General features: G+C 38.3%; 1 protein-coding gene across 1 annotated transcript; it reads left to right on the top strand.

The window, feature by feature from the left end:
• Window positions 1-16852: 16852 nt before the first annotated feature.
• On the top strand, window positions 16853-19999 carry LOC142173011 (uncharacterized). The gene is made up of 2 exons (XM_075237568.1): window positions 16853-17557; window positions 19130-19999. The coding sequence occupies exons 1-2, from the start codon at window positions 17059-17061 to the stop codon at window positions 19180-19182; spliced, it is 552 nt and encodes a 183-aa protein (XP_075093669.1). The 5' UTR covers window positions 16853-17058; the 3' UTR covers window positions 19183-19999.
• The last annotated feature ends 2769 nt before the right edge of the window (window positions 20000-22768 follow it).

Genomic DNA, 22768 nt, shown 5'->3' with positions numbered 1-22768 from the left:
TTTTACTCGAGTCTGCATTTTATTTCTGTTAGTATTTTTTCTAGTCTGTATTTTCATCTTTCTATTGGAGTCTGTTAGTTTCCTTTTTTGAGTTTGTTAGTTTTTATGGTTAAAATTCGGTAAGAGGAGTCGTTGTAATCAAAGCGTTTTATTTTTATGGAAAATTTGAAAATCCCAAAATGTTTTTATTATTTATTTTTACACTTATCCCTCAGAACTACGCAAAGATCTGATTCATGCGAGGTCATAATATGTAGGCAATCTCCATAGGATTCGATCATAAACTAAATAAAAAAAAAAGGGAAACAAAAAGAGAAAAAAAGAAAGAGAGAAAACAAGAACAACGAGAAATCAAGCAAAGAAAGGTAGAAAAAAAAGAAAAAAATAAAAGAAAAAAAAAGAGTAAAAGAAAAGTTGCAAATGGAAATAAGGGAAAGCCGGGATGACGCAACCAACCAATCAAATGCATAATAGAAATGGTTAACTGCTTAGGTGCATTACATTCCCCAAATGTGCGGTTGCCTAGCTGTTAAACCCTGATCGCTAACAAGTTTGTTGTTGTCATTAAGTACCAGGTAGGTGGTTAGTTTGTTTGGCATTCTGGCAACTCACCCATACAACACCCGGTCCAAAAACAAGTCGATCATGGCTAACTAGGAACTTGATGCGAGTGTAATCGATCCTTCGAGAGAGGGGGAAGAGTCGGATGTTAATTTGAAAGAAGAGATGTATAAGATGAAACAATAGATGGCCGAGATGTACCAAGCATGGGTAAAAGGGCACCCGCCACCACTTTACCCTGTCAACCCTGCCTTTGTCCCGCCATTGGCTCAGTCCTAGGAACCTCCCATGGCCGATTCATCCCCAAGCTTTTCCATTTACCACCACTATCAGGGCACTACTTCCCAAACACCACAAGCTCCACCACCCAAACCAGTTTCATACCCTCTTCCACCGGCCACTCCTATTTTTGTGGCAACCCCACCCGCTACACTTCATCGATCTTCTAGCGAGCCCTTATTCCAGGCCCATCATAACCAATATTACCCCCCGGAGCCCACTTTCAAAGCTCCAGAACCCTATTCTTATACTCCTCATTTTGATCTCCTTGTGGAAACTGAGAAACCATCGAAAAATCCTGAACAAGAGGAGATGTTTAGGAAGGTTAAGAGCCTGGAACAGTCTTTCAAGAACATGCATGGGTTGGGAGGTTAGGTAAGCGTGGCTTACATAGATCTATGTTTATTTCCAGATGTTCGGCTGTCGGTGGGGTTTAATATGCCCAAGTTTGATTTGTATGATGGGCACGGAGACTCGGTGGCGCACTTGAGAGGTTTCTGTAGCAAAATGAGGGGAGCTGGCGGGAAAGATGAGTTGCTAATGGCATATTTCAGTCAAAGTCTGAGTGGTTTGGCACTGGAGTGGTACACTCGGCAATATCACGGCAGATGGTATACATGGGATGATCTAGCCTAGGCATTCGCTTGTCATTTTCAGTATAACCTCAAAATTGTTCTAGATCGTATGTCGTTGACAAAGATTGAGAAAAGGCATAATGAAAGCTTCAGGGAGTATGGTTTTCGGTGGAGAGAACAAGCAGCAAGGGTTGACCCTCCAATGAAAGAAAGCGAAATGGTGGATTATTTTCTGCAGGCCCTATAGCCTACTTATTACGGCCATCTGGTATTAGCTATAGGAAAGTCCTTAAATGAAGTAGTGAAGATGGGCGGTATGGTGGAAGAAGGGCTCAAGTCAAACAAAATCATGAGCTATTCGACTATTAAGGCAACTACCCAGGCCATTCAGGGCGGAACTGGGGGAGTAATCGGAAAAAAAGAAGAAAGAGGATATGGCAACGATTGATTCAGGAACTTGGTTCGGACCCAGGGGCTCATCTCACCACTATAATCAACCTCGACCCCACTACTAAACCTACCCCCATACCCCGTATAATCCACCCCAATATTACTATCCATCACCAGACCCCCATTTTTCTATCCACCATGCCCAAACATACAACCAACCCCCCGCCCATGCACAATGGCGTGCGCCAGCCCCACAAAACACCTACCCGTCCCCACAAGCCTACCGAAACCCTCCTAGACCAGATTTCTAGCTCAATCAAGCATTTAAGAATGAGAGGTTGCAGAGGAAGAAAACCTTCACTCCATTGGGAGAGTCCTATACTAGTTTGTTCCACAGGTTAAGACAATTGGATATGCTGAGGCCGATCGAGTCAAAATTGCCAAATCCTCCCCCGAGAAATCTTGATTATTCTGTAAGCTGCGAATATTGTTCTGGTGCTCTGGGGCATGATACAGAGAAATGCTGGCAATTGAAAAATGTTATCTAGGAGCTCATTGATACAAATCAGATTGAAGTCCAAGCTCTGGAGGCGCCCAATATCAACCAGAACCCGTTGCCAACCCATTAAGAGACAAATATGATCGAGATAGTGCATAAGGGAGGGGAGCCTAAGAAGCCTTCACAGACCGTCATGATGATTCGGTCCAGTGATGTCAAGCTGGTTAAAAAATCAACAAGTGAGATATCAGTGATCAAGTTGAGCGAGACAAACAGTGAACCTACTGCAGTAGTCAAGAAGGGGTCCTCAAGTGATGCTACAACAAAACAAGAAAGGGCAAAAGTGGTTGTGCCAGGAGTGGCGAACAAGCTTGACGTGATTGTGGAGTGTGCCCGAACAGATCCTATCATTATCAAACCTGTAACCCAGTTACCGATAGTCAACAGCAAGACTATACCGTGGAATTATGAATGGGTGACAGTGACTTACAAAGGAAAAGAAGTTAAAGAAGAAGTCTATGAAACCCATGGATTGACTCGTTCGGGGAGATGCTTTGCCCCGGAGGAGTTAAGAAAAACTAAAACCTCTAAAGATAACCTAGTGCAAGTGAAGAAAATGGTAACTGAAGAAGAGGCAAAAGAGTTTTTGAGAAATATAAAGGTGCAAGACTATTCCATTATGGAGCAGTTAAGAAAGACGCCTGCTCAGATTTCACTATTGTCATTGTTAATCCACTCAAACAAGCACCGTAGGGCCTTGATGAAAATCCTGAACGAGGCTCACGTTCCTGAAAAAATCTCAGTAAGCCATTTGGAAAAGATATCTAACAAGATATTTGAGGTAAACATAGTCACTTTTTCTGATGATGAGTTGCTCGTAGAGGGTACTGAGCACAATAAAGCCCTATATCTTACGGTGAAATGCGAAGATTCCGTGGTTATCGGGTATTGGTCGATAATGGTTCCAATGCAAACATTTGCCCTCTCTCTACTCTGAACAAGTTGAAAGTGGATGATGAAAGGATTCACAAGAACAGTATCTGCGTTCGGGGATTTGACGGTGGCGGGAAAGATTCAGTCAGTGATATAGTGCTCGAGCTGACAATAGGACCAATTGAATTCACCATGGAGTTCTAGGTGCTGGATGTAGCTGTTTCCTACAATCTGCTATTAGGTCGACCTTGGATTCATGCCGCCAATGCAGTCCCGTCTACTCTGCACCAGATGGTCAAGTTTGAATGGGATAGACAGGAAATCGTTGTGCACGACGAGGATAATTGGTGTGCTCCCAGTGATGCCATTGTTCCGTTCATTGAGGTTGAAGATGACAAGGGGCCTTGGGTCTACCAGGTTTTTGACACAGTGTCGATCTAGAAAATTCTAGAAGGGAAATGCGTTCCAATTCCGAAAGTAACCACCGCATCAACCATGGTAGCTTTTGAAATGCTGAAAAATGGTTTTGTACCTGGTAAGGGTTTGGGTGCATCTCTGCAATGTATCATACAGCCAGTGTCTCTCCCTAAAAACTTGGGTACATTTGGTCTAGGATTTAAGCCCACATCCGCAGACGTGAAAAAAGCCAAAAAAATTGAAACAGAGGGCATGGGTCCTCCCAAAGCCTGTCCCACGTCTCTCTAGATCGTTTGTCAAGCCTGACGCCAAGAAACGCCCAGTAGCAACAGTTCCCAGTTCTATGGTCGATCTTGATAAAGAGTTGATTGAAAGGTTCGAGAAGTTATTCGATGATGTGAACATGGTGGAAGTTGGAGAAGGTTCCAGCAAGGCGGATGTGCAATTTGTCGGGCAGAGTGCAAAGCTTAACAATTGGGAAGCTAATCCTCTCTATACCCGGAAGGAGTTTTGGTAGTTTGCTTTGATTTTCTTTCAGTTTATTTGGATTATTCCAGGGTTGTGATTCAGATTCTATGTTTCGTCCATTTGGATGTATAAACCTTGTTATCTTTTAATTTCAATGAAATGTAATTTCCTTTTTTTTCATCATTCCTGTTAGTTTATACTTTTGTTTTTCTTTTCTTCCTTGTACAGTTTTTTACGCTAGTTTCAATGACATGACATGCATGAGGAGTGTTCGACCCAGTCTTAAAAGCCTATCTAATTCTGAAATAAAAATTCAAGAAATAGAGTGTGATGATGAATCAGAATATGATGAGGATGAGGCCTTTAAAGATATTAGTAAAGAATTAAGCCATTTTGAAGAAACACCCAAGCCTAACCTGAGTGATACAGAAGCAATCAATTTAGGGGACCCAAATAATGTCAGAGAAACTAAGATAAGTGTCCATCTTGAACCGCAAATCAGGGAAGAGATAATTAAAGCATTGTTTGAATACAAAGATATTTTCGCATGTCATATGACGACATGCCGGGTCTAAGCACCGACTTGGTGGTTCACAAATTTCCCACTGACCCAGTATTCCCTCCCGTCAACCAGAAGTTGAGAAGGTTCAAAACTGACATGAGTGTGAAGATTAAAGAAGAGGTCACAAAGCAGTTTGATGCAAAGGTCATTCGAGTCACGCAGTATCCCACTTGGTTAGCCAATGTTGTGTCTGTGCCAAAGAAGGATGGCAAGACCAGAGTGTGTGTTGATTACCGTAATCTCAACAAGACTAGTCCAAAAAACAACTTCCCACTGCCAAATATCCACATTTTGATTGATAACTATGTCAAGCATGAGATTGGGTCTTTTGTGGATTGCTATGCGGGTTATCATCAGATCTTAATGGATGAGAAAGATGCGGAAAAGACGACATTCATCATGCCATGGGGTACATATTGCTACTGGATCATGCCTTTTATTTTGAAAAATGCTGGGGCAACTTACATGAGGGCAATGACGACCATATTCTACGACATGATACACAAGGAGATCGAAGTATATGTGGATGATGTGATCATAAAATCCAGGAAGCAGTCTGACCACATCAGAGATTTGAGAAAGTTCTTCAAAAGGCTCCGCAGGTACAATCTTAAGCTCAATCCTGCAAAGTGCGCATTCGGTGTTCCATCTAGAAAACTACTGGGATTCATAGTCAGCCGTCGAGGTATTGAATTGGATCCGTCAAAGATCAAGGCTATCCAAGAATTACCACCGCCAAGGAACAAGACCGAAGTGATGAGTCTGTTAGGGAGGCTAAACTATATCAGCAGGTTTATTGCTCATCTCACGACAACTTGTGAGCCTATTTTCAAGTTGCTGAAGAAGGATGTCGCGGTCAGGTAGATTGATGAGTGTCAAGAAGCATTTGATAAGATAAAGGGGTACTTGTCAAACCCACCGGTGTTGGTCCCACCAGAACCTGGAAGACCTTTGATTCTATATTTGACGGTCCTGGATAATTCATTTGTTTGTGTATTGGGTTAGCATGACATCACCGGCAGGAAGGAGCAAGCCATCTATTATCTCAGCAAGAAGTTCACATCTTATGAGGTTAAGTAAACTCACCTTGAAAGGACATATTGTGCCCTAACTTGGGTAGCACAGAAGTTGAAGCATTATTTGTCATCTTACACTACCTACCTCATTTCTCGCTTGGATCCGTTAAAGTATATCTTTCAGAAGCCTATGCCCACAGGGAGACTTGCGAAGTGGCAGATTTTGCTCACAGAATTTGACATTATCTATTTGACTCGGACCACGATGAAGGCCCAAACATTGGCCGATCATTTGGCCGAGAACCCGGTTGATGAAGAATATGAACCGTTGAGAACTTATTTTCCCGATGAAGAGGTGATGCATATTGATGAGCTGGAGCATATTGAAAAACCAGGTTGGAAACTTTTCTTTGATGGGGATGCAAACATGAAAGGAGTCGAAATAGGGGCCGTGCTTATTTCTGAAACAGGGCATCACTACCCTGTTACGGTTCAGCTTCGTTTCTACTGCACTAACAACATGGCTGAGTACGAGGCATGCATTTTGGGTTTGAGCTTAGCTACAGACAAGGGTGTCCAGGAATTCTTGGTCTTGGGAGACTCGAACCTTCTGGTGTACCAGATTCAAGGAGAATGGGAAACACGGGATTTAAAACACATACCGTACCGACAGTGTTTGCATGATCTTTGTCAATGGTTTCGATCCGTAGATTTCAGGCATATTCCAAGGATCCATAATGAGGTTGTCGGTGCTTTGGCTACTCTGGCATCAATGTTACATCATCCAGATAAGGCTTATGTTGACCCTTTGCATATTCAGGTCCGCGATAAGCATGCTTACTGTAACATGGTGGAAGAAGAACTTGATAGTGAACCGTGGTTCCACGATATCAAGGAGTATATCAGGATGGGGGTGTATCTAGTACAAGCCACAAGTGACAAAAAGAGAACAATTCGTCATTTGGCAAGTGGAATTTTCTTCAGTGGAGGAGTTTTGTACAAAAGAACTCCAGATCTTGGATTGTTAAGATGCATAGATGCTAGACAGGCCACAACTATCATGACCGAAGTACATTCTGGAGTCTGCGGACCGCATATGAGTGGGTACGTTCTGGCAAAGAAGATTCTCCGAGTAGGTTATTATTGGCTCACCATGGAGCGAGATTGTATCAGTTTTGTGCGCAAATGTCATCAATGCCAAGTACACGGAGATTTGATTCATTCTCCGCCGTCTTCATTACACACAATGTCCATACCATCGCCCTTTGTTGCTTAGGGTATGGATGTCAATGGACCAATCGAGCCAGCAGCATCCAATGGGCACAGGTTTATTCTGGTGTCCATTGACTATTTCACTAAGTGGGTTGAGGCTAAAACTTTCAAATCTGTAACCAAGAAAGTAGTGGTCGATTTTGTGCACTCAAATATCATTTGTCGGCTCGGGATCCCAAAGGTGATCATCACAGATAATGGTGCTAATCTCAACAGTCATCTGATGAAAGAAGTATGTTAGCAATTTAAGATTACGCATCGCAATTCCACCCCATATCGCCCCAAGGAGAATGGAGCAGTCGAGGAAGCCAACAAGAACATAAAGAAGATACTTCGGAAAATGGTGGAAGGGTCCATGCAATGGCATGAAAAGCTTCCCTTTGCGTTGTTGGGCTATCGCACTACTGTTCGCACTTCAGTAGGGGCAACTCCTTATTTGTTGGTATATGGCACTGAAGCAGTGATACCCGCGGAAGTTGAAATCTCATCCCTTCGAATTGTCACTGAAGCCCAAATTGATGATAATGAGTTGGTCAAAGCTCGCCTGGAGCAATTGAGTTTGATCGATGAGAAAAGGTTGGCAGCAATATGCCATGGCCAGTTCTATCAACAGAGAATTGCAAGAGCATATAACAAGAATGTGCGTCTACGGAAGTTTGAAGTGGGTCAAAAAGTATTGAAACGTATCCCTCCACATTAGGCTGAAGCAAAAGGCAAGTTCACCCCAAATTGGCAGGGGCTGTTCATCGTAGCGAGAGTGTTATCCAATGGTGCTTTGTATTTAACAGATATAGAAGACAAATGTGTAGAAATGGCTATCAATTCTAATGCAGTCAAAAGATATTACGTATGATTTCTTTGGTTAAACTGTGTTTGTTTGTACTTGGCATGTTTTAAAGATTGGAATGACGAAGGCATTTTGTTCTGCTATCTAAACAATTTGTCCTTCGTTACCCCTTTGAGCCTTATTTATTTCCATTCGTACCCCTCTTTTGGAATCAGTAGTAAAGATCAGAAACGCAAGCGCAGAAGATAAGTAAAGGAAAAGAGAGAAAAGAAAAAAAGGAATGAAAAAAAGAGAGAAAAAAAACAAAAAAAAAAGTAAAGAAAAAAAAAGAGAACAACAAAACAACAAAAAGAGAAAAAGGAAGAAACAAGAAAAAGGGAAAGAGAGAAAAGAGAAAAGAGAAAATCACAACAATAAAACAATTTCTATGTCATGAACTACGTTCGACCTGATTCCTTTTAAGGATAAGTAGGCAGCCTCACGGTTCGGTCCCATCAAAATAAAAATCCAAAAGTCCCCAGGCAAAGAAACTGGGGCAAAAAGTTGTGATTGTTGTAAGAAATCTGATTCTGAAAGTTGTAATTTTGAACCCATTTGTGTTGTTTTGAGCCTTTTGATACCTTTTCTTTCTAACCCTATCCAAAAGCCCACATTACGGTCCAAATAAAGACCTTCCGATCAGTCTCCAAGAGATGCCAAGTCAAGCAAATAGAGGTGATTCATATCTAAGCAAGAAAAATAAAAAATGAGAGAGTCTTATTGGTGAAAACCCTCGCGGGCACCGTAAGGCGACGAAAGATGAGATAAATTAAAATGAGATAGTTTTATTGGTGAAAACCCTCACGGGCACCGTAAGGCGACAACGAGTTGAGAGATGAACAAATGAGAGAGGTTGGTTGGTGAAAACCCTTCAAGGCACCGCAGTCCAAACAGGGTTAGTGATTTGTTGAAGAAACTGGGTTTTGAAGATCTCGGGGCATAAAGTATGACAATTGAAAGTTGATTGGTTGGACAGGCTAGGCTGATTAATCCGAAATGCATGTCATGATCATTGGTACCAGCTACTCCACTCAGATAAGTCTTTTTTTTTCTTTTCCCCTTCAAACAGCCATCCAGTTTTGGATTTTTCTTCCTTATTCCTAACTCTCAAAGTCATTGCATTTCATTTCTTTTGAGTTTACTTCTATAAGATGTTTTCAATGTCAGTTGTGTTTAAGCAAATAAGAAAGGATTTCAAAGCTCACTACCAACTTCTAAAATTTCACGAAGCACAGTGTGGCCAAAGCACGCTAGAGATAATATGATGTGAAAAGGGATATAAAGGGTCAGCAAAAGTTCCATCGGTGAAATGGTTTAGTAATTTCGTGGGAAATACAGAGGTTTAGAAAGATGGGTCAGAGATGTAACATAACAGTTTGGGTATAGAACACTCGAGTCATCAAAGGTCATGTGGGTGAAAGTCAGTCAGAAAGTCAAGCGGTTCTTGGCCAATTCGGGGAAGCCAGTCAAAGCAAAGCACGGCAGCGGAGAGGCCACCTTCAGCAAGAATGCCACAAACTAACCACCACATTTTAAACTGACAAGATTTTTCTTTGATTGAAACAGGGGCAGGAAATTTCCTTTGTTTCGGAGAAACCCTCCGTAAGGAAAATCAAGTACCACACAGGTTTGACCGTAAATTCTCAGGACTCTCCTGGAAAATGGGACCTAGTTTAAAATTCAAAACAATCATAATTAGCAAAATCTAGCATAAATGTACCCCAAAAGAATATAAGTTGGCTTCAAAGTTTGCATGCTTGAGATAGGATTCAATTAGGAGCTTTCATGACCCCTGAATAATGGGACTTAGATTTAAGATTGCATTAGATAACAACATTTAGCGGAAGTCATACCTTTAGAAGATATAATTTAGACTTAAAACTGTCGTTTAACTAGGAGTTTTCAGGACCTTCCTGGATAATGGGATCTAGCTTTCAAATACTTAGTGATATTTGGTAACATGATTCAGCTAACACTCACAGATGTACCCAGCCACCAAACTAGGGCAGAAAATTTTCTTTGTTTTGTCTATTTTGTTGAAATTAGGAGCCCACCTGGAGAGCAAGGGAGAACAACACCAGTTTTAAGGATAAGCAGCAATTCAAGTGTCGGTAATCAGGAGCCCACCTGGAGAACAAAGCAATTCAAGTGATGGGTAATCAGTAATCAGTAGCCCACCTGGAGAACAGAGCAATTCAAGTGATTGGTAATCAGGAGCCCGCCTGGAGAACAAAGCAATTCAAGTGTCGGTAATCAGGAGCCCACATGGAGAACAAAGCAATTCAAGCATCGGTAATCAGGAGCCCACCTGGAGAACAAAGCAATTCAAGCGTCAGCAATCAGGAGCCCACTTGGAGAACAAAACAATTCAAGTGTCGGTAATCAGGAGCCCACCTGGAGAACAAAGCAATTCAAGTGATTGGTAATCAGGAGCCCACCTGGAGAACAAAGCAATTCAAGTGTTAGTAATCAGGAGCCCACCTAGAGAACAAAGCAATTCAAGCGTCGGTAATCAGGAGCCAACCTGGAGAACAAAGCAATTCAAGCGTCGGTAATCAGGAGCCCACCTGGAGAACAAAGCAATTCAAGCATCGGTAATCAGGAGCTCACCTAGAGAACAAAACAATCCAAGCGTCGGTAATCAGGAGCCCACCTGGAGAACAAAGCAACTCAAGTGCCGGTAATCAGGAGCCCACCTGGAGAACAAAGCAATTCAAGTATCGGTAATCAGGAGCCCACCTGGAGAATAAAGCAATTCAAGTATTGGTAATCCGGAGCCCACCTGAAGAACTAAGGGAAAGCAGCAATGTTCGAAGGAAGATGGTTAAAGTTTAGTAATCAGGCGCCCACCTGAAGAAAAGGGAAATCATCTCAGATTACAATTCAAGTCGGCAACAAAGGAACTTCACATGGAGAATACAAGGCAACAAGAACCACAAGATTAAGTTTGAGGATATAGATAGGATTTTTGTAATGTTTAGATCATAGTTTAGTCTAGATTCTTTTATTTTGTCATGGTGTAATAAGTAGTTCAGTAAGCAGTAGTAGTAGTAGCAGCAGCAGCAACAGTGAAATCACAGCTTCATGGTAGTTCCAGCTACCGAAACTTTCCGAACCACATTGACCTAATTCCTTTATAGCCAAGGATATATAGGCAACCTCGGAAGCAGGGTGCAGTCAAATTTTTCAAAATGTTTCCCATGGAGAATTCAAACGGGCAAAAATCGCTCGTATCCGCTCACTTTATCTTTGCACGAAAACTCTCCGTGTTTCCGAGCAAAGAGGGGCATCTGTAAGCACGTGATTTTTGCTATATATGAATTACTCCTACAGAATCAGAAAGAAATAGATTTTTCTTTTAATTATTTGCCATTTTTGGGAATTTTTGTAGAATTTTCTCAATTGTTTGCATTCGTCGGTGCATGTTTATTTTATTTAATTCATGAAAAAAAATATAAAAATACATTGCATTTGCATTTAGGATCTAATTTTGCATTTTTTGAATTAATTAGTAATTTAGTTGTTTACAAAAATAGAAAAAATCACAACAAATAACTCACTTTGCATTTTTAACTTTTTAATCTTAAACATTGTAGTTTCTTTTAATTTGGGAATTAATCTATTTGGGGTGAATATTATGTTGGGTAATTAATATAATTTTGTAGGTTAATTTAGTTTTAAGAATTAATACAGGATTTTATTTTAATTTGAAAAATGGGATTTGAAATTGAAAAAGAAAAGAAAAAAAAGGATTAGAGAGGATCTGATTTTTGGGCATGTTTAATCTCAAATCCCACAAGCCCAAACCAGAATTCCCCCATTAACTCGTTTAAGTCCAGCCCAGATCTGCCCCAATCGGTTCCCCCACCAACAAGACAAACGACCCCGTTTCGGTTACTTCTTATCTGGACCGTTGATCTCAGTTGATCAAACGGTCCAGAACTGGTTTGATCTTAGTATATAAATGTCCGAAACAGACCCCCCTCCTCTCTCATCATCTCTCTCAACTAACTCTCCTTCAGAGACCAAAACAAACCCTAGATCGCCGCCTCCATTTCCCCACCTCGAGCCTGGCGGCACCCCCAAATTAATACCCTCAACCCCCATGATCCCCGCATACCAAATCCACAAATACTTTTCATCGAATCTGCCCTGAGCTCCGCGAATCTTGAATTTAAGGTCGAGCCCTAAAAGTCCAAAAGTCATTTTCCATTGAACCTGGGAGCATGCATGGTCATAGGGCGTTGTTCGTTTTAATTTTAAAGTTTGGGTTCAAAAAGACTGATGTCATTTAGTTTGTTCTTGACAAAGAACAATTGATCGACATTAGTTTTATTAGGTCCTTTGTCTCCGTCTGGTTTCGAGTTTTGATTTGGTAAGTTCTTTCCCCCCTCTTGTATTTTTCTTTCTTTCATTGTCTTGTTATCCTCCTCCTTCCCTTTTCTTTAGACTAGTTTTCTTATAATAATCTGGTTGAAATTCGATTGACCTTCTAAGTTCAAATTTGTTTTCCGTTCATTGTTTTGTCCCTTTTCTTCTTTCTTTTCCTCTTCTTTGTGAAAGCCTGTTCTCTGACTTTTTTAGTCCGTTAAATTTGGTTAATAGCATAGCTATTGTCTGGTTTTGTCTTTCTGTTTAATCACCTAGTTAAATTAATTAGGCCTATAACTTAGTTAATTTCACGCTATGTGTTTAGGTTAGTTAGTTCATTCACCCTATTCTTTATTTTGATTGCATTTGAAAAGGTTTTTCGGGTTTTCTTTTGGGAAATTTTGATCAGTTTTTAAAATTGTGAATCTCTAATTGAATTGAATTGGGCCCAAAAATTAGAATTCCAAGAGGGGGGGATTAAGCCGGGTTGACAGGCCCAGTTTTAGAACTTGGACCTTGGGTCAGCATTGACCCATTTGGTTTTCTCTGTAAAAAACAGGGGTGTTGAGTGTTAATTTGGGGATTTAGGCTAGGGAATATATTTGTTAACTGAATAGGAAGCTCCCTAGAAGCTGGGGAGGGGGACTTCTTTGAAAATCTGATTCTAAATTAAGGGTACTTGAGCAAAAACCATAATTGGAAAAGGTTTTAAATGCAAAAATTGATCCCTTTAGGCTGCCCTAGAACCTTGCCTATATAGGCACCCTTACTTGAGGTTCAAGGAAAAAAGAGAAAAATTATCCTGAAAAACAAAGACGGGTAGCTAAAACAAGAACACTGAATTCTTTGCTTTCTTTAGTCGAAAACTGCTCAAAAGTTGAGTTTTTATTATGGTCTCCTAGCCTTCTTGCTTAGCTTTAACTTATGAAAATCACAAATTCTTATCTGGGAAGGAATGACTTGAGTTTTCGGGGTTGGAAAATCTTGTTGGAAGCTGTTTGGTTTCGGGGGTTACTGTTCCATAGCTGAAGATCAAAATTGGATTTTGCTGCTATTGATTACTGCTTCCTCACTTCTTTTTATTTCTCCTTATTCCCAGGTACATGTTTCTCAATTCACCTCATATGAGGTTTGACTTGAAGTGTGAAATAAAATCTGGAGTTTAAAACATGGCCTCAACATGCTCGGATTCATTAGTTTAATTTCAGTATTTATAAGTTATATTGGTTTGAACTTAATTGATGCGATGTATGTTCATTACAAGAACTTTAGTTGGTTTGCATCTGGTATGAAGTTAGTTTCTAGCAAAGTACTCATAGCTAGATGTTGTTTTTGAGTCCTTATTATTGTAGCTAATTTTGAACTGTTAAGAAAGGAAACTTGATGGAAATTTGATCATTAGCTAGATTCTGTGTTAAGCATATTAGCTAGAGTATGTTGTATTAGATCTCTTACTTTTTTGCAACTCACTTAAATGTTGTAACATAGTGCTTTGTCCATGATCTCATGTTACTGCATGAATATTGTCCATAGATTGAGCTATATTAGAGGCAAGATGTTATGAGAAGTAGCTGAATGTTTTATTTTAAAAGATAACTATTGATTTAAAGTCATTTGGAATGAGAATTTAAGGTGGGGGAAATGGAACAGAGAGGAGCATATGCTAATACACGTATACTGAATTTGGGAATCATGCTAATGTGTAGGTCATTGAATAATTTGCTTGTGTATGGAATTATAACAGCAACTCTCAAAATGTCCAATTGAATAGTGTTTAAATTTTATGTACTTGGATATTCCCAGTAATTGATGGCTTGCTTGTTCACTACTGATACTAAGTAAAGTACTAGGAGTTTATACGTTAGAATGGCTATTTGGAGCTCAGGGCCTCTTGATGCCCAAATTGATTTGGCACTATCCAGACTCGAACTCGAGTCCATTCCTGCCTAAATTCGGGCTCGTTTCAAGTCCAAGTCAGAGGACCATTGCTAATAGGACTTGGTTTATGTTTGTCGTGCGTAGACCTGTTGTCCTTTTCGAATCAGTTACTTCAATTGGAGATTATTGCTGGCCCAAATCGTCCTCAGAATAATTGGATCCTTTTTTAAGCGCAAATCCTTCGATCATTATTTGAGCTTGAGCATCTCTTTTAGAATAAAGTAGAAGTTTTCTTTAGTCTTTAATAAATTAATTAGGCCCATTAGTTAGTGAAGGTGAGCCATATTAGATAATGCAAATAGCTTATGGCCCTTCAAAACTAATTTTAGCAATCTTTTAATAGATTAGTCGAGGTGCCAAATAAAATCTCAAATGCATGGTCCTCACTTAATTAATTTGAATCCTTAGGAAGTGAGGCGTGCAATGCGAAGATTATTTTATCACTAGGGTCCTGTTGCGACCAAAGCACTCACGCAAGTGTACGCGATCGACAAGTAATATAGTAGTAAGTAAAGTATCGTTCCCACGAGGAATTGTGATCAACTTATCGACTGATGTAGACTCAAACAATTATCAATTCAAGCTAAATTATCACAAAATATATAAAGAACCAATTTACAATTTACTTAGTAATTAAACAATAATTCAATACAAAATTACTACACCAATTACACAATATTTTGATAACAATTTGGATAAATATATTCCCGGGTCATGGACTTGCTAGAAATTATTCTACTATTTTAGCTTAAAAAGGATTTATTGAATTATCCGGGTTATTGATTATAGGGTTAATAATATTCATAAGAATCTTTCGAGTTCTTATGCATCTATTCAAGTTAAACTAATACCTATATGTCTATGGTATTAATATTAGCAAGAATGCATTTACAACTCCTATTTTTCAACCAAACAAGGCAATTAAGTATATGTCTATCTTAATTGCGAATTCTTCACCCGATGCCCGAGATTCAAAACTTGTTCTATTTGATTCTATATGCAACCAAGAATTTCCTTTTTCAAGTTTAATTCAAGATTCGTAAATAATATTTCACTGTTAGCTACGCAGTAAAATAATTAGAAGCAGAATCAAATAAACAACCCATAACAATAAATTCAAGATCTTCAATCTAAGCTTCAAATAACATAATTATCTAACATCCATGACCCAAGAATACTAGAGTTTTTAGCTACTCATAATCATACAAAAATCAACAATAAAAGTTTTAAACATAATATAAACAAACAAATAGAAGAAAGTTTAGAAGAACTCTTTGAATCCTTGCTCCAAGATGTTGTTCTTCTTCTCCTTTCTTAGCTCCAAGATGAAGCTCCTCCTTCTTCTATGGCTTTTCTCCCTCAAAATCTGATCTATCATCTCAATAATGGAGCTTTACTTTATGTAAGTTGAGTGGATCCTCTCAGATTTCCCATTTTGCCCCCAAATAATTGATTTCCCGGACTGGACTAGCGCGGGAGCGCATGACCAGCGCACATCCCGCATATATCGAGTTTCTTTCTGTCCAAATCACTGAACTAGCGCGGGAGCGCATGACCAGCGCATGACCCGCGCTAGTGGGGTTTTCTCTTGTTAAGATGTTGCTGCTCAACTTTTCGTCATTTGACTCCATTTTTCACTTGATTACCATCATAAATCCTCATTTGTTTATTGAACTCCTGTGAGACATTAAAGTCATGATTAGAGCCAATTTTTGCATTATTTGAACATTTACAATAGTAAACCATCCTTAAGTTGAGCTAAAACATAGGCTATATTAAACAATTTAGCCTATTATCAACACCCCACACTTAGCTTATTGCTAGTCCTCGAGCAATCCACTATATTCTTTTTAGAGAATTCTTCACTCAACCATTTCCCCTCACGCATTACACCTAGAACATTGTACATACTTAACACCTAGCAGTGAACAATCCTAGCCTTAAAGTTGTCTCTCAAGTGCTATGCAATATTCAAACTTCCTCAACTTACTCTTCATAGAAGTCAAGATTTGCTTTTCTGTCACAAGTCATATGCCCTCACCATCATGCCAACAAGAAATATTTGGTAATTACTCCGCACATTCAAGTCATATACTTATAATAATCAATTAAAGCACTTGTAAGCACGTGATTTTTTCCCAATATGAGAATTACTCCCAAAAAATTCAAAAAAATAAAGTAATTTTTCTTGGTGTGCAATTTTGTGATGTTTTGTGATATTTTGGATAATTATTTGTATTTGTCTGTGTTTGTTTATTTGCTAAATTAATAAAAAATACAAAAATATATCGCATCTTGCATATAGGATTTAATTCTACAATTGTTAGTAATTAAATTTGTTTTACAAAAATTAAAAATTACAAAAATAGGCATCGTTTGCATTTTTAGCATTTAATGTCCAAATATACAATTTTATGCTTAATTAATACTTAATTGTGCGTTAATTGTTATTGGGAGTTAATTTGCGCTTTTATAACTTAATTTAGTTCTTAATAATAGTTTAAGTATTTTTATAATTTAGTTTTAGAAAAAATAAAAGAAGAAAAGAGAGCGAAAATATAAAGAAAGTCGGAATTAGGCCTCTTCTTCAATTTCAAGCCATAGGCCCAAAAAATGGCCCAATCTTCCCTACGACCCAGTCCATTTCGAACTGGGTCGACCCAGTCCAGTACCAACAACCCAACTCCCCCTCTTCATTTTCATTTTTTAATTTTTTGCAAAACAAAAAAACAAAAACAAAGAAGAAGAAAACCCTAACACTAACTCACCCGCCCCCATCCCCTCTCTTCTTCTTCATCTTCCCCAAAGCTCCAAAAACCATGGTTGCCCCTCTCTCATTCCCTTCATCCCCACACCACACACACAACCACGTTGACAACACACATTCACACACAACCACGGCGACGTAGCACGCACACAATCCGCGGCTTCACCAACATGAACGACCATCCATGTTCGATTCCTCCATTGTCGCTTCTGTTGCATCGTCTGCTTCTTCTGCTGCTGCTGCACGTCGAGCAGTTGGTTCGAAGCCACTCCGTCGCCATTGTTTTGTCGTCAACCAAGCAGACCACGCTGCTACTTCTTCGTCGCAGCTGCTTCCCGTGTCCGCCATTGACGCAGCCATTTCTGCTCCTTCACCTGCTGCTCGACGTGCGCTGCTGCCTCTTCGCCATGACCAGCACTGCTGTTCACGTTTTTGTTACTGTGTTGCTGCTATTCCGTCGCTGCTGCCTTCCTTCTCGCGTCTAGCCATGGCTTCTACTGTTCACGCAGCTGTGGCTGCATCGTCACTTCATATTCTTCGCGAAAACCCTCCCAAACACACCCCAACTGCTGCTGCTCACGTTTCCGCCATGGACGAGCAAGCTTTGATGCTGCCATGGCCAGCTGCGGACTGCTGCTCCTTCCTCTCCATCTTCTTCGTTTATTCGTCGTTGTTTCGAATCGGTTAGTTGGTTTATGTTTCCAAATTTCGTCCATATTTTTTTGTTGTTCGTTGTTTTTCGGATTCAAAATCGATAAATGATTCAATGTTTGTTTTGTTTGTCCGTAGTTGAAATAATTTTAGTTTGTTCATATGTTTCGTTAAATTAATTTTCAGATTTCAAATAGAAGTTTAATTAGTTGTTTTCATGTTTATTTCATGTTTGTATTATTGTTTAAGTAAGTATTTGTTAGTTTGATGTTTGTTAGATTCAAATTGAAATTTAATCAACTATTTCTTCAATTTGTTTCATGTGTTTATGTATTGTTAGAAATTGTTAATATTGTTAAGTTCAAGTTTAAGTTCATAATTGTTTCTTCGTCGATCTTGTTATTTGTTTAAAGAATTTAGTTATATTAAAGGAATATATTGTTTTAATCGTTTAATCCGTCATGTTTGTTGTCTTAAAATAGATTCATTCATGTTCATACTTTGTTTGGATGATCTTGAATCCGAATTTTGTATAGTTTGATTTCTTGTTTACCATTTATGATTATTGCTTGAATTGTTCTCATAATCTTGTTTTAAGTTTAATATAAGAATTGTTTGTTGTAATGTTGTTAGAGTTGATTTTAAGTTCAATATGATTGAATTTAGAAATCTTCATACTTTGATTGTTGTTGTTGTTGAATCCGAAAATAGGATTGTTTGTTGCTAAAATATTGTTCAATCAAATTTTAGTTGTTCTTTGTTGTTCAATTCGTGTTCATGTGATTTGTTGTTAAAATCGTGTTCATGTGATATTGTTGTTATGATGTTCATCCATGTTCATATTGTTGTTTGAACATTGTTAGAAATTGATCATATTGTCTATATTTTGGTTAAGTTTGATTAATTGATGTGTTATAGCTGATGGGTAGTTTGGTAAATTTGTAATACGTTCAGGGGTAGTTTGGTAATTTCAGTAAGGTCGGAAGGGGTAGTTTAGGAATTGTACATTTTGAAATTGTTTATTTGAAGCATGGGGGACAAAATGAAATGGGGTGGGTTGTGATATGATTATTTAATATAAAGGGGGGACAAGATTTAAATTAAAGGGGAATCTTGCATTATTTTAAATAAAGCATGGGGGACAAAATATAATGGGGTGGTGTGATATGTTTATTTAATGTAATGGGGATGAGTGGAAAGATAATGGGTTGGGTAGAGAAAAAGTATTGATTTAATTGATTAAAAGATTTATGGGATGGGATTATATATATGTGAAGTCTTGAACACAAGACATAAAAAAGATATAACAAGAAATAGGGAGAGAGATACGAAAAAAATACACACACAGATAGAGAGAAAAATTCCGAAAAATATTTAAGCTTTCAAAATAAAAATAAAACTAAAAAAAATTTACTGCTTTCTTTCTTTGTTTGAAATTAGTATTAATGGTTGTTATTTCATTTAAAGCTTAAAGCTTTTGTTTTTGGGATTACTACTCCACCGGTCTGCTACTGGGTTGTTACTGTTGCTGGCAAGTTGTTGCTATTGTACTGTTATTATTGCTGCTGATTCTCATCATCATTTTCTTTTGCTTCCAATATCAGGTACATATCTGAAAATTCATATCATGAAAAGCTTCAACATGGCAAGTAAATGAAGTTTGATTATAAGGATGTCTGCTACTCATTTAAATTTCATTAGTTTAAATTTTAGTTTTGTTTTAGTTGGTTAATATAGTATTAAATCAATTGGTAGATTAGTTATCTTTCTTAATAACAAATGGCTTAGTTATTTTAGGAACGCGATCAACTCATTTCTTTTAATATATGAAATAATGTCAATGATTTTTTTTACAAAATATAGAGTTAGTGTTTGCAAATATTCGCATAGGTAGAATATAAGAATTGGTTTATTTATCTCAAACCCAATCTTCGTAAGCAAAATTAACCAAACAATTATAACCTCGGACTAAAAACAAGTGGTGTAAAAGAAGGATGAGATTTATAGATTGTAACATTTTAAGTCAAAAAATGTGTAAATAGCGTTTGCTCCAAATATAACAATGAAAATTCTTCAAAAAATATTACTTCATTTATTAAATCAATTGTTTTTCCTAAGTTTATACGCAATTCGCTTTTTTGGGTAGATAAATATTGTATTTACCATAAAAATGGTAGTATTAATCACACGTTGTTTATTTTTATTTTATTTTTATTTTTCTCTTTAAACTCATGGTTTTTGAGGAATATAATTCACACGTAAAAATATAATTTGCGGTCAACACTTAATGAATTGTGAATTCTTTTCAAGAAATTTAGAGGCATCTCAAATAGTGATTTCTCATGACTGTTACATTTAAAAATAGATGGATGCAATAAACATTTGTAGAGAATTTATATTACTGTCAAGAATATTTGCATAATTAAGGATGCGTTCGCGTGACTTGATTATACTTCTAAAGGCGATTCGGATTATGCATTCGCGCAACTTCGAGCAAATTTTTAATAAAAAGGGGTTCTTCGGAGATCATCAATATTAATTTCATATAACCCGAGATGTGCAGTTCACTATTTAATCATACAAGAGCGACAGACGTTCTTAATTTTATTTAAGCACAATTTCGAACTTAAGTCTATTTTTATAATAATAAAAAAAATTCGAAAAAAATAATAATTATATTATCAATATCATTGTGTACACGTGCGCGTGACACAACTCCGCATGTTTTAAAAATATAATTTATAACACGAATATACGTACGCGTGATTCGATTCAAAGAAGGGTCTTTAAATATAAATAGAAGCGGTAACAATAAAATCATGCAATAAAAATGTATTTTACAAATCAAAATAATCAAGCCGAATATAACAGTTGAGCGACCGTGCTAGAACCACGGAACTCGGGAATGCCTAACACCTTCTCCCGGGTTAACAGAATTCCTTATCCGGATTTCTGGTGCGCAGACTGTTAAATAGACAGAGTCATATTCTCCTCGATTCAGGGATTAAAACCGGTGACTTGGGACGCCTTAAAATTCCCAGGTGGCGACTCTGAAACAAACAAACAAATCCCGTTTCGACTGTCCTTAAATTGGAGAAAACTCCCTTCACCCCTCGCGGGGGCGGAAAAAAGAGGTGCGACAGCACTCACTCTCACAATAGAAGTCACATGCATGCAATGGGTACCATAAGCTTGCCCGTAATATAAATCTCTACTAATTTAGGCTAGATCGACTCAAAATCAATTAGGACTTTTTCATGGTTGTAATGTGGGCTAAGGGACGGGTAGGATACATTTAGGAATAGTGACTCAACCCCTAAGCACTTTAACACATCACATGAGCAATTTTCAGCATAAATTCTTCGACCCACTTCTCATTTATACACAATATCATCCCACAAATACGCCCTTCTTCTTTAAGCACTCTATTAATTCATTCCCACTAGCTAGAGCAAAACACAATGTAATTATCTTTTTTTTTTCTTGTCACTCAATTTCTGCGAGTGGTGTATTCGTTTACAACATGAGTGCACCTTTCATCATTTTATTGGTTCCACTCAAAAGTCACCCCACACTTATTTCCTTCTTACTTCTTTTAGCGCTCTTCTCACAATTAAAGTGCTTTAAGAGGTAAAAGGATCAAAACACTGTCAATTAAGAACAAAAGGATATAGGCTTGTAATGCGGGTGCCAAACAAAAAGTCTGAAGGTTCAAAAGGGTTAACTAGGGACAAATTTTATTTGTAATAAGCAATTAAGCTCAAAAAGGTCAAAGAAAGCCTAACATCATTTTTCAAACCGAGCATCACCTCAAATTTTGCTTCAACTCACATACCGGGCAAGTTCTAGACACAAGTACAATACATGGACTACACAAATACTCACCACACATGGCATATGACTCATTCCAGATCAGCTCATCAAGACACTTCATTACGAGCAGTCAATTCAGTAACAAACATACAATTTAAGGCACTTTCCATGAGATTCAACAATTAAGACTAAGCGTTACACTCTAGGGTCTATTGTGTTCAGGTGTGTCAACGCTATGGGTTCACTTTTCTATAGCTTATGACTCCTTATTTTAGTCTACAAAATAAAAAAAATATAAAAACAAAAATTAAAAACTACCTATGCCCGGTTCAAGATAAACCCTTGGAAAAGAACCGCGGCTTAAAGAAAAACCAAGGGGGAATTGTTATATTACCTAAAAAATACAAAAAAAATAAAAACAAAAATCTTTTTGTTATTTTCTATGGGCTCAATCCCTCAAGAACTCTTATCTAAAAGAATACGTCATCGGGCCGCGCCAATATAACTACTAAAAAAAAATCTACTGAAAATATTTAAGAACAGACAACAATTACTCCAACAATACTAAATCACCAAAACATTTAAAAACAAAAGTGAAATAGTCACGCAATCCCAAAACATTATATATTGTACCACACCACCAAAACATTCCAACAATCCAAAACAATTGAAACAACCTAAAAATCCATAATAATTACTACCATCCAAAACATTTAAGAACAGTTAAACATATGTTTAAGGGAATCCTCCACCCCACACTTAAAGCGAGACATGTCCCCATGTCTTTCATTATAAACAAGAGATGAAACAAAGATACTTCCCCGAGGAGTCACTCCTGGTCGGAGACAGAACCTGAATCCACATTGCATGCCCGACCAATTGCACGAAGCCAACCCAAGAGCCAGCTTTCTGTTTTCTTCTGCTGAACTTGCATTTCATCAACACGTCTCCCCAGAACTGTCACTGATGTTTTAATTTCAGTGATTTCCTGCTCCATGCGGTCTATCCTTTGTCCCCGACCAGCCCCAGACGGTCCTGCTACATCAAAAGCTTGTGGTTGTGCAGGTGGTGCATCTTCTCCCATCTCCACATCGTCAGCTCCTTCTTGTTGGTCCTCTCCTTCCTCATCGTCACTGTCATCAGAATCAGCAGCAACCAATTCAGCTGGATGTACAACTTTCTTACTTGTGGTGACCATTTTAGCCGTGAAAGGATTGACTTTAGCTAGTCGTCCATCTGCAACAAGATTGTTTGGTACATTGGCTCGAAGGCATAGTAGGGTGACAAGAGATGGGTAATACAACCCGTAGCGTTGAATTCTAACCCTCTGGAACATTTCTTTATGTATCAACAATGGCACATCAAACCATGCCCTACTCATGAAACACCATATTAAGCAAGCTCGAGGGATGTTTACTTTAGTCAAATTC

The sequence above is a fragment of the Nicotiana tabacum genome, chromosome 18 (assembly GCF_000715075.1).
Source record: "Nicotiana tabacum cultivar K326 chromosome 18, ASM71507v2, whole genome shotgun sequence".
In the NCBI taxonomy this organism is placed as follows: domain Eukaryota; kingdom Viridiplantae; phylum Streptophyta; class Magnoliopsida; order Solanales; family Solanaceae; genus Nicotiana; species Nicotiana tabacum.
This window is presented reverse-complemented; position numbering and strand designations above follow the sequence as displayed.